Raw genomic sequence first — 13,486 nt, forward strand, 5'->3', positions numbered from 1 at the left:
GCTAAAAGGAATCCATTAAACTTTGGTTTCACAATAAATCAGCCAAATACAAAGGCTGTAAATTCAACCAAATACGTAGGAGTTACAATTATGAACAACTTAAATTGGAAAGAACACACAGAAAATGTTGTGGGGAAGGCAGCTGGTGGGAATTGAACCTGGAAACCAATGATTGTGAAACAGTTATGCTAACTGGATGACTGCAAGCTGTTCATGCAAATTGTATCTCAACAAAGATGTTATAAAGTGCACATGACGCTCAGTGGCTAAAATGTGACGGGTTTGTGACTGACATTTGTATGGAAGTATGGATTAAACATGTAGAGGTTTCTATAATCATCATATTCAGTACATTGAATCGCATTGTGTAGACTGTATCGAACAAAAAAAGCTTTTACATGACTGTGATAAAGTTCAAAAGCCAAAGAGTGAATAGCATTTTCAAAAAGTAATTATTGTTTCTTATTTTATGTTATATTCTTCAAACCAACAAATACGCTGTACTACACACTTTCTAAAATAGCCTATGTTCTTCCTCAGCATTCAAGCTATCTTCATACCAAATTTCTTCAAGATCGGTTCAGCAGTTTAGTTGTGAAAGTGTAACAGACAAGTTACTTTTGCATGTACAATGTTAGTATGTGTCGTAAATTATATAGTCTGAACAACACAGTTTTATTTATGAACCGTAGATTTTCTCAGCTTTACTTTGTAACTTCAACAAACTTCAAAGAGATTATATAAAAACAAGAATATGTCAAAAATAACAAGGAATAATATTTTACAGTAAATGCTAAAACATTTTTCCTTTTGTCACAACATTTCTCCAAAAGGAAAAAAAAAAAAAATCGGTCAAAAAAACAGTCAAACAAACAAATAATGAGTTATGCTTGACTGCCTGCACACCAATCTCTGCATGCAGCAAATTAAAGCGAACTTGCTCAAGTGGCTTCGTCAGAAGATCAGTCAACTTGTTCTTTCCATATATGTGTTGCAACATAATTTCATCATTCACAAATCTTTCATGGACATAAGTGTCAGATGTATTTGTTTTTTTGACAATGATATTATTCGTGTGGTGTCTCCCCCCCCCCCCCCCCCCCCCCCAATTTTAATGCACTAACATTGTCATTATAAAGTGTTGGAGGTTTTTTCGGCATTTCAACTAATTCACTTAACAAACAATGTAACTAAATTAATTCTTTGGCTCCTTCACTTGCAGAAATAATTTCTGCCTCAGTTGTAGATGTGGCCACAGCCTTCTGCAACTGACTTGTACGTGATGTTGCCACGATACCAGTTGTTGAATGTCTTCCCCAGCTAAATCAGAATCACATAAATTCTGAAATTTTCTTCTATATCATAGATAATATCTATAATTAAATGTACCTTTCAGATATTGAAATATGCATTTCTCATGATCCCAGTCCTCACTGGTTGATTTTTCCATAGCTTGAGCAGATTTATTCACTGTTTTGTTTAGGAACAGTATATTTTCCCAGGATACAGCTTTACTTCATAACTTCAATGAACATGAAATATTACTCACCACAACAATATCAGCAATTAGTTCTCGTACCAGACCAAAACACCAGCTTCATACTTTAACCTTTTACTTACTTTTAATAATATTTTCAGTTATTTTCTGCCCGTCACCAGGTTTTGTTGGTAATTAAATCTCTGGATTGTAGCGCTGGTGCCTTCCAGTAGGAACGTAACCGAATCATCTTTTCTTTCCTCGACGTGGACACATACAGTCCTATTTACTCTTATATTAATCCTAACCAAAATCCAATGTATATGTATATAACTACTCGTCTTTTCTGCTGCTTCACAAGTAAACAACTGAACAACCTGTAATGGTTTTCTTCAAACTATGAATTTTAATTTATCTAGCAAAAAACTAAGGGAAAAATTGCCTAAAATGTAAGCTACTGTGAAAAAGTGTAATTTGAAAAAAGTGTAATTGGATAAATAAAAAAACCTACTAACCAAGCTGCCACTTACATTAATTATTGTTTTAAGAATGTAATATTTTACACCCTGTGCTTCATCTTGTAAGTTTTAAAGTATAAAAATTTTTTGACTCACCTAACTGGGAAAGAATATAGTGTTGCATAATGTTTTGCATTTTATATTGTGAGGGAAGCAGGCAGTATTAAAAAGTGAAGGGAATATGTAAGTCACAACCAGGCATCTGGCATTGATAAATGATTAGAAGTAAAAATTTAAAAGGCTGTCATGCTAAGTGTCCGAATATGAAGCCTTTGTGCTCTGACATTGACTGTTAAAAAAAAGAAAAGTAATAATTTGGGAGCTTATTGACTGGAATGCTTTATTTTGCTAAAACTTCAACCTTTTTATCCGAAAACAGTCTTTGCTTGTTTTCTTCGTTTCTTCTATTTAAGCTTTCAACGAATGCTTGTTTCTGTTGGGAAGCAGCACCATTTTCCATCTTTGATTTAAGATGTTTCTCGACATTCTTTTTCTTTTCACAACTAGTTTGAGAAATACAATATCTGCAGAATATTAATTTCGATCTTTCGTGGGCATTTATAGCTGTTCAATCCATAATTGGCAATGCTACAGACAGAACTGACAAGATACTTAGCATAGAAGTAGAACCGAAAATAACTCTATTCGCACATTAGGGCGAAGACTTTTGGTAAGGCTAAAATATGTTACCAGGTTTTGTTTTCTGGTTGCACTGTAGTGCAGAGTACAGAAACTATAAATTCCCAATACGCTGCGAGCATAAACAAACTGGAATTATGTCGACCAGAGGGTTGAGGAGTGGTGAGGGGGAAATGAGCCCTCTTGCAGGGCAATGCATGTTCTGTGTTTCTGAGAAATCAGAACTTGAAACATTGTTGTAGGAATCAATAATTCCTTTAAGTGTTTTGTGGGCATAATTGAACTCTATGATGGACCAGGAATAGTTTCTTCACTCATTTCAAAATATGAGAATACACAATGAGCAACATACAATGCGAAGTATTTGTTAACAACTACCGTGCAGTTGTCTGCTAATGTTGACAGTGATGTGAATAAGGTAGTTCAGGCCCAATCTCTAGCATTATCTGACACAACCACAGTTCAAAACACCCGCCACCTCTAAAACTACCATGTTAAAAGTGTCTGCATTATGCCAACTTTCTAACTTAAGCTAGCAGACACACACATGCATCTTTTTGTTCTTCGATGCTATATCCCACAGTTGTGACCACACCCACAATGCTCACACCATCCCCAATAATCGTCTACAAATGTGATCCCTTCATCACCCAGGATAGGAGCAACTGAACCATGTGCTTTGCCAGGTCTTCGACTATCTATCAACATGCCCAATCATATATCCACTCTACTGTAACTTTTGCAACTACCAACCAGCTGTCCTCCACAATGAATGGCCACTGTCAAAATGTGGCAAAGAACAAAGTTGACTGCCCACGGGCACAACACTCTGCCAAGCAAGACATGGTAGAGTTCAGTGACTGCTTCACAACTGTGCCATTTGGATCTTTTCCTCCAGCACCAGCTTTTTTTTTTACTACCCAGATGCAGTGGCTGCTTCATAACCATGGCATTTGGATCCTTGCCTCCAGCACCATCTTTTCTTTGTTATACAAATGGGAGTTATCCTTACCACACATCCGGTAATCCTCCTGGCCTCAACCTCTACTAAACCCCTGCACCCACACCCTCTGCCTAACAGTTTTTCTTTCCTCTGCCCTGTCGCCCCATCCCAGTTGACACCTCCATGTAATTGTCATTCTGTGTTGCAACAACACGCCAGCTGGGGTGCCCTTATGTCCCATTCCTAGTCCATGCACTTGCCAACCCTCCCCCTCTCGCATTCCTATCTTGCAAAAGCTGCTGCCACTGTACGAGCTGCTAGCTAGTCCCCAACCTCCCCTCCTCTGTCTCCCTCCCTCTCCCTACTTCACCCAACACAAACCTGCAACTGTGGCAATGTAGGTGCATGCGTGCGCACACGCACATGCACATTTTGGCTGCTGGAAGGATTTGTACAAAAGTAGCAGTTTTCATTCTTTTTTGTGAGCCCATTGGCACTCCATTCTTCTATTATTTGGTGTGTGTGTGTGTGTGTGTGTGTGTGTGTGTGTGTGTGTGTGTGTGGTCTCTTAATTTATTTAGATTAATAATTCATAATATTGCTCACCAAGAATAACATGGACAGCATTGCACCAGTTGGTAAGATTCAGTGTGATTTCTTGTGTTTCCTAACTATTTTCTTCAGAACTTTTTTTTTTGTGGTACTTAAAATTTATCCCGATAACATACATTTACTGTTGTGATAGCTTAAATACAAAACGTGTAATTGTCAGGATAGTTGCTGCTCACCATATAGTGGAGATGCTGAGCTACAGATAGGCACAACACAAAGACTGTCAGAAGGTAAGCGTTTGACAAACAAGACCTTCATAAGAAATAGAAAAGCGCGCGCGCGCGCACACACACACGCGCGCACACACACACACACACACACACACACACACACACACACACACACACACACTCTATAATCTGTGGCCACAGTTATTAAAATGTTCTGTTGATTTGATGCTGGCATTTCAATATTACTTTAATTTTTCAGAATAAAGAGCAAGACATACCGTACAGTGGGCCAGAGGATCTTGTCACAGAAATTGACCCAGATGCACCCTTTCGGCAAAAGAAGAAACTGCACCCCCTTGATGAGGTTAGTATTTTGCTCACAATCCTGTTGGTATTTCTTTTCTGTTACTATAGTATTTGGATGCATTGGCAAAAGAATTTTTGAATTAGCAAATGGTGTACCAGATTTCCTGACTCATTAGTGTTATTTGAGTTTTTTTTTTTTTCATGTTCTGTGGTATATATTGCAATAACTGGACATTATGTGGAACATGTCTGTATGTTTGGAAATATGATACATTTTTCTGTGAAAATGTGCCTTCCTTCTTTTATTTTATGCAACAAAAAATGTTTCTCAATTTTTAAACTTAATGTACAGCAAAATTTGAGAAGCCTAGCCCAATCACATAACGAATTTGCATTCAGAAGTTGTTCTATGTAGGTGAAGTAGTTCTCGAACAGGAATGATTTAGATTAGTTCTCAAAACTTTCATTATCTGCCGACACACCTTTAATTCAGGTGAGAGGTGGTCAAATAAATTTATACTGTAGCTACATACTGTCTTTTTCTGCACAAGAGTGAGGTTAAGTTGTAGGATGTGGAGGCTACTTTTCTTCCTAAGGTTAAATTGACAAACACTACTGTGCGCCCGATTCTCCAGAACAAACTTCATAAGAGACTAAACATGTAGTGAACCTGCTGTTAGTATGTCCAGCTTTCTAAACATTCGTCTACATGAAGTTTGATGATGAATTACAGACCTATTGCAAAGAATACTTTGTGGCTGTATGGAAATGCCTCAGTAAATTATTTTATATGATCTCAAGGAATCCAAGTATGCAAAGTAGTTGATATTCTAGTACTTTCGCCGGCTGCTGTGGCCGAGCAGTTCTAGGCACTTCAGTCCGGAACCATGTGACTGCTACAGTCGCAGGTTCGAATTCTGCCTTGGGCATGGATGTGTGTGATGTCCTTAGGTTAGTTAGGTTTAAGTAATTCTAAGTTCTAGAGGACTGATTACCTCAGATCTTAAGTCACATAGTGCTCAGAGCCATTTGAACCATTTTTTCTAGTACTTTCATCATCAAAATTAGCAATTCCACACAAAGCAAATCTTGATAAAATCCAACATTAGAAATGATCTATAGTATGTTCTATACAAGAAAATTTCTGATCTACAAACAAACCCGGGAAAAATCAGTTCTGCATATGTCCTTTTTCTCATGCTGTACTGTTATTGAGAGGGGTCTGAAAATGTAGCCTCCGTTAGTGTCGAAATTAGTATGTCTAATTTTGGCAAAATCCGCATCTAATATTTTGTTGGTTTGCAGATGAATAGAAGTAAAAGTTTGAGAGTTTGTCATGCAACCTGTCTGAAGCAAAGCCTTTGTGGATTGAAATAGACTGTTAAAGGAAGAAGAAAAGTTATGATTGCTGAACTTCTTGACTGAAATGTTTGCTTTTCCAAAATTGACAACAGTTTTCTTTTTTCTTTTCTTTTCTTTTCTAAAATGGCCTTTGTTTTCTTTCTTCTGGTGCTATTTAAGCTTCAAACAAGTGAATGTTTATGTTGATAACGAGTAGCATTTTTCAGCTAGTGAACACAGTGCTTCTCTGATTTAAAGTGTTTCTTGACGTTATTTTTCATTTCCAACCCACTTTGATAATTACAAAATCAGTAGCACAATTATTTTGACCTTTCATGGCCACACTTAGCTGCACAACCAATACTTGATAATGCTACAGACAGAACTGACAAAGTACTTAGTGTAGAGCTGGGAAGAGACTTTCAGCGAGGTCGAAATACATTGCCAAGTTTTGTTTCCCAGTCGCTGTAGTGCAGAGTGCACACACTACTAACTGGCGGACTGGCGGTTGCAAGCATAAACAAAATAGAATTGTCTGCCAGAGAAAAGTGGGTACTGTCTACACCTACATACGGACTCCACAAGCCACTATGCATGACAAGTGGTACCTTGTACTGCTACTAGCTGTTTCCTTTCCTGTCCCACTTGCAAATGCAGTGATGGAAAAATAAGTGTTTATATGACTCCATATGAGCCCTAATATCTCTTATCTTGTCTTCATGGTCCTTACCGGAGATGTATGTTGGTGACAGTAGAATCGGTCTTCAGTCAGTGGCAAATCCCAATTCTGTAAAGTTCTTCAGTGTTGCACAAAAAGAATATTGTATTCTCTCCAGGCATTCTCATTGGAGTTCACAGAGCATTTCTGTAATACTATATGTAGATTGAATCAACTGCTAACAAATAAAGCAGCAACCCTCTGAATTGTTTTAATGTCATCCTTTAATCCAAAAAAGGTGGAGATTACAAACACACAAGCAATACTCTCCCCCCAGGGGATCCACAACTTTTTTGTGGATACGTGCGTAGCGAGCACGGGACCCCGAGCTAATGTGGCCTTCCTTCCTTTCCGGGCTGCATACCTTCCCTTTCCGCATCCTTCCCCATCCCCCATCTTCGCCCCCCCCCCCCCCCCCCCCCCCCACCTCTGGCTCTTTCCTTCCCTTTCTCCCCGTCTGGGAGTATGGTTTGTGCCTACGTCCGGAGATGGATGCTTGTAAATGTACCGCATTCTTCGCCTTCCTTGCTTGTATGTCTTCATCCTTCCTTTGTCCTTCTCTTTTCGTTACCTCTTCTCTTTACCCTTTTCTCCGCTGCGGCGTTTGAGACCTCTCTTCTCTTCTTTCCTTTCCCTTTCTCTTTCTTCCTCCCTGTGCGTGTCTGAAGGCCAACCCACACACTTCAATGCGTAGCCGGTGACAGGGTAACGCGTAATTCCCCGCCCCGGGTAGACAGGTAGGACACGTACGTACCCCCTGGTAACGGCCAGGCCCAGGGAGGGGTGATTACCCGAGCTGATACCTTCCGAAAGTGCCGATTGGTCCCTCCGTCCGTTTGTCGGGAGGTGTGACCTGAGGTGTGAACAATCACCTAAGGCGGGAGTGCCCTCAGAGAGGGCCCCCACAAGGGAGGAGCGCCCCATCGGAGACGCCGGTAATCATGGGGGATTCTTCCGCAATGGTTTCCTCACCTTCCACTATGTCTGCTCACAAATGTAAGTTCACTGAGTCTCAGCCACAGTCAGTTCTTCCATCGTTGCCACAGTTCCTTGTTGTTTCTCGGTCTGACAAAGGTCACGACTTCTCCATGGTCAACCCTTTCATTATTCAGAAAGGTGTCGACACAATTGCAGGTCCTGTAAAGTCTAGTTCCAGATTACAGAATGGCACCCTGTTGTTAGAAACAGTCAGTGCCCTCCAGGCACAAAAATTGCTACGTACCTCACTACTACACACCTTCCCTGTCCGGGTGGAACCGCACCGTACTTTAAATTCCTCGCGCGGAGTCGTTTATACACGCTCCCTCGATGGATTGTCTGACGAAGAAATTCAGCACTACCTGTCTGACCAGGGCGTAATGGCTGTTCATAGGGTTATGAAAAGGGTTGACACGAACATCATTCCAACTCTCACTGTCTTCTTGACATTTGACAAAGTTCAACTCCCATCGAAAATCAAAGCAGGCTATGAGATAATTTCCGTTTGCCCTTACGTCCCAAACCCTACGTGTTGCTATCGGTGTCAGCGGTTCAATCACACCAGCCAGTCCTGTTCCAATCCGGCCAAATGTGTTACATGTGGCAAGGATGCCCATGAGGGTGCTTGTCCACCTCCATCCTCTCGCTGCATCAACTGTATGGGTGACCACGCTGCTTCCTCTCGAGATTGTTCCGTTTTTAAGGACGAAAAGCTCATCCAGGAAATTAGAGTAAAGGAAAAGGTGTTGACCTTTGCTGCCCGAAAATTATTCGCCAGTCGACAGCCCACCGTGCCTCAGAAAGGAAAATACAGCACTGTCCTTGCTTCTCCTCGGCCAACAAAGGAGGCGGCCATGCAGACTTGCGACCTCACCTTTAGTGCCACGGTCGTCAGATCGGCCAGCGCAAAAATCGCCCGTTCAACCTCACCACTTTCACCTGCCCACTCTCTGGCTCACCCTTCGTCGAGTTCTGCTAAATCTCAAGCCCAAAAGTCAGACACCAAGACTTCGAAAAAGAGCATACTCGTGAAGAGTTTTACGTACGGCAACTTCCCAACCATCGGTTCCTCCTTCCTCTAAACATCATACTTCCAAGAAGGCTACAAAGAAACCCAGTTCCTCTCCTTCTCCGCCAAGGCGTGTCCCATCTACAGCACCACCTGGCGGAAATCGCCCTCGGCCGTCTTCTGTGTCGCCGAGGTGCACTGCTGGCAGCCAATCAACCGGCCAATCGCTGGTGGCAGGAGCTGCTCCTGACCAACCTATGGATCAGGATCTTCTGCCTTCGGCTGAATGCCATTCCACGCTGTCAGTCGCAAGCTCTGCGCTGTTTTTGAGTTGAGGGCAACCTTGGTCACATTCTTCCTTTTTCTGTCCACCTTATGTCCATTATCCATTGGAATATATGCGGCATTCGAGCCAATCGGGATGAATTGTCGATCCTCTTACGATCCTACTCGCCAGTCATCTTCTGTCTTCAGGAAACAAAGCTGTGTCCCCATGACCGCTTTGTTCTCCCTCATTTTCAGTCCGTCCGATATGATCTCCCCTCTGTTGAAGGCACTCCAGCACATGGAGGACTCATGATTCTTCTCCATGATACTCTCCATTATCACCCAATCCCCTTAAACACTTCCTTCCAAGCTGTCGCCGTCCGTCTTTCCCTTTCCGGATACACGTTCTCTCTTTGTACTGTATACATTCCATCGTCCACACCAATGGCACGAGCTGATCTCCTTTATCTTCTTGGTCAGCTTCCACCACCATATTTGCTGGTTGGGGACTTCAATGCCCACCACCCGCTTTGGGGATCTCCACATCTTTGTCCACGTGGCTCACTATTGCTAGACATCTTCCACCAAGCAGATCTAGTTTGCCTCAACACTGGGGTCCCTACATTTTTGTCTGCCTCCACGACAAATTTATCTCATTTGGACCTTGTGGTCGGTACTGTTCCGCTAGCTCGGCGCTTCGAATGGCTCACCCTAAATGATACACACTCGAGTGACCACTTTCCATGTGTCCTTAGACTGCAGCCTCAACTGCCCTAGATGCGCCCGCGACGCTGGACGTTTGCCCAAGCCGATTGGACACTTTTTTCGTCTCTAGCGACATTCGATGACTGTCACTTTCCCAGCGTCGACGATGAGGTCACACATATTACCGGCTTTATTCCTACAGCTGCGGAACATTCAATACCACGCACCTCCGAATTGCCCCGGCGCCCCCCCAGTTCCTTGGTGGAACGAGGCATGCCGTGATGCAATACGTGAGCGGCGACGTGCTCTCCGCGTTTTCCGCCACCATCCTACTTTGGCCAACTGTATCCGCTATAAGCAGGTCCGAGCGCGATGCCGTCGTGTCATCCGCGATAGCAAGAAGGCAAGCTGGAAATTGTTTATTAACTCATTTAACACCTTCACTCCCTCCTCGGAAGTTTGGAGTCGGCTTAGACGGTTCTCAGGCGCGCCTAGTTTCTCCCCGGTCTCTGGGCTCACTGTCGCGCATGACACATTAGTGGACCCCGTCGCAATTTCTAACTCGTTGGGTCAGCACTTTGCTGAGATTTCGAGCTCTTCAAATTACCTGCCAGCGTTTCTCCCGAAGAAACGTGCAGCGAAAGTGCGACCTCTTGCTTTCTCCTCTCAAAATCGCGAAAGCTACAATACTGTTTTCTCCTTGCGGGAACTCCAACATGCACTCTCTTCTTCTCGCTCCTCCGCCCCAGGACCGAATGGTATCCACGTCCAAATGTTGCTGCATTTATCAACCTATAGTCTGCATTACCTCCTTTGCCTTTATAATCGAATTTGGACCGACAGTACTTTTCCCAGATGATGGCGGGAAGCTATCGGCGTTCCTGTTCCGAAACCTAGAAAGGACAAACATCTCCCCTCTAGCTATCGCCCCATTTCTCGCACGAGTAGTGTCTGTAAGGTTTTGGAGCGTATGGTGAATTACCGTTTAGCGTGGTGGCTGGAATCCCGCAGTCTTTTAACACCTGCCCAATGCGGATTCCGAAGGCATCGTTCTGCAGTTGACCATCTTGTTGCTCTCTCCACTTATATCATGAACAATTTTCTCCGGAAACGCCAAACAGTAGCAATATTTTTTGATCTGGAGAGAGCATACAATACCTGTTGGAGGACAGGCATCCTCCGCACATTGTTCTCTTGGGGCTTTTGAGGTCGGCTGCCCCTTTTTCTTCGCGAATTTATGGCAGAGCGCACATTTAGGGTGCGGGTGAACACTACTCTCTCCCGTACTTTCTCCCAAGAAAACGGGGTACCCAGGGCTCCGTGCTGAGTGTTGTACTGTTTGCCATTGCCATCAATCCAATTATGGATTGTCTCCTTCCTGATGTCTCGGACCCCCTCTTTGTGGACGATTTTGCGATCTACTACAGCTCTCAACAGACCAGCCTTCTTGAACGACGTCTTCAAGGATGTCTTGATCACCTCCACTCTTGGAGCATCGAAACCGGCTTCCGTTTTTCTCCCAGTAAGACCGTTTGTGTTAATTTGTGGCGACGTAAGGAGTTTCTTCCGCGCTCCTTACATCTAGGTCCTGTCAACCTTCTGTTTTCAGATGTCGCTAAATTCTTGGGTCTTATGTTTGACAGAAAACTGTGCTGGTCCTCCCACGTTTCCTATCTTTCGGCTCGCTGTCTGCGATCCCTCAACACCCTCCGTGTCCTGAATGGTACCTCCTGGGGAGCGGACCGAGTGGTCCTTCTCCGCCTATATCGCACCTTAGTGCGCTCGAAATTGGACTATGGAAGCATAGTCTACTCCTCTGCTCGGCCGTCTATTCTTCGGCGCCTCGACTCTATCCGCCACCGTGGATTACGTTTAGTGTCTGGAGCTTTTTACACCAGCCCTGTGGAAAGCCTTTATGCTGAGACTGCTGAACCTACGCTGTCCAATCGGCGAGCAGTCCTTCTGAGTCGTTATGCTAGCCATCTGTCTTCCATGCCTGCTAATCCAGCCCATGACATTTTTTTCGACGCCTCCTTTGATGTAGGGTATGCAGGCCGCCCCTCCTCCCTACTACCACCGGGAGTCCGCTTCCGTCAACTGCTCCATTCTCTTTCCTTCCGCTTTCCTAAAACCTTCTTGACAACTTGGGGTACAGCACTGCCTTGGCTCCGCCCCGCATCTGCCTGCTCCGTGACCTTTGTCGATTTCCCAAGGGTGGTACCCCTTCTCTTGTTTATCATCGAGCATTTGCTGCTCTATGTGCACAAATGACGGACGCCACATTTATTTACACCGACGGCTCAAAAACATCGTTAGGTGTAGGGAGTGCCTATATTGTTGGCGACACCCCAAATCACTTTCGGCGTCCCGACCAGTGTTCGGTTTATACTGCGGAGCTTTACGCTGTTCTCCAGGCTGTCCACTACATCCGCCGCCATCAGTGGATACAGTACGTTATCTGCTCAGATTCTCTCGGCTCTCTCCTCAGTCTCCAAGCTCTTTATCCTGTGCACCCTCTGGTCCACCGGATTCAGGACTGTCTGCGCTTGCTCCACCTGGGGGGCGTCTCGGTGGCGTTCCTCTGGCTCCCGGGACACGTTGGTATCTGTGGAAATGAGGCGGCCAATATTGCAGCCAAGGCTGCAGTCTCTCTTCCTCGGCCAGCTGTTCAATCGATTCCCTTCGCCGATCTACGGAGCGTTCTATGTCGAAGTGTTGTTCATTTATGGCACACGCATTGGTCGACACTTACCCATAATAAATTGCGGGACATGAAAGCTCTTCCGTGTGCTTGGACCTCTTCCTCCCGAACGCGTCGTCGGGAGGAGGTAATTTTAACTAGACTCCGGATAGGGCACTGTCTTTTTAGCCATCGACATCTTTTAAGTGGCGATCCTCCCCCACTCTGTCGCCACTGCTCTCAGCTGTGGACGGTAAGACACCTTTTAATTGAGTGCCCCTATTTTAATCCGTTACGCTCCCGTCGACAGCTATCGCCTGATATATCGTCGATTTTAGCAGATGACACGCGCTCAGCCGACCACGTTCTCAAGTTTATTAGTGCCAGTGAAATGACGTCAGTCATTTTAAGCTTTTTTTGGGGACAACCAACCCCTTTCTGTAGTGGATTTTTAAACCTTCCTTCTGCTTTTAGTTTCTCCAATTTTATGACTTTCGTTCCCATTGCTGCTGGTTTTCAATTTCGGCTTTTTACTGTTTCCTAAGTCACGGACCGGGCGCTAATGACCATAGAAGTTTTGCGCCCCCCCCCCCCCCGCCCCCCCCCCCCCCCCCCCCCCCAAAAAAAAAAAAAAAAAAAAAAAAAAAAGAGGCAATACTCAAGAACGGGTTGCACAAATGTTCTGTAGGCGGGCTCCTCCGTGAGTGAATGCCAACGTGACGTCCTCATTCCATTTCTTATCATTTTGCAACATTATGCCTACAAATTTAATTAACGCATGTGTCCTGCAGCACACCACTACACTACACTACACTACCACCATTACACACATGTGGAGGAACTGAAACTTATAGCACATGAATACCCTAGAATGCCCCTTCTGCTTATGTTTGCAGGAAATGCATTTCAAAGTGTCTGATGTCCCTGTACTACGTGGCTATATCTTCTATTGCATGGATAAGCTGACTGAGGAAAGGGTCAAGGGAGGGATCATTGTGTTCGTCAGTAATGCACACTACTCCTCTGCTCTCCTTCTGGCTAAGGACTTGCAAGCAGTTGTCGTTGAAATTCATGTGTGTGTCAGAAGATCACTATTTGCTCATTTTATCTACCTTCATAAGAT

The 13,486-nt window shown here is 44.0% G+C and overlaps 1 protein-coding gene across 1 annotated transcript in view; it reads left to right on the forward strand.

The window, feature by feature from the left end:
- LOC124788890 (nuclear pore complex protein Nup107) overlaps window positions 1-13,486 on the forward strand; it is a 244,504-nt gene that overhangs the window by 145,700 nt on the left and 85,318 nt on the right. The window contains exon 6 of the mRNA XM_047256175.1: window positions 4,619-4,723. Within this exon, the coding sequence (XP_047112131.1) occupies window positions 4,619-4,723 (105 nt within the window). The remainder of the gene's footprint in view (window positions 1-4,618; window positions 4,724-13,486) is intronic.

Source organism: Schistocerca piceifrons, chromosome 1 (genome assembly GCF_021461385.2).
Source record: "Schistocerca piceifrons isolate TAMUIC-IGC-003096 chromosome 1, iqSchPice1.1, whole genome shotgun sequence".
NCBI lineage: Eukaryota > Metazoa > Arthropoda > Insecta > Orthoptera > Acrididae > Schistocerca > Schistocerca piceifrons.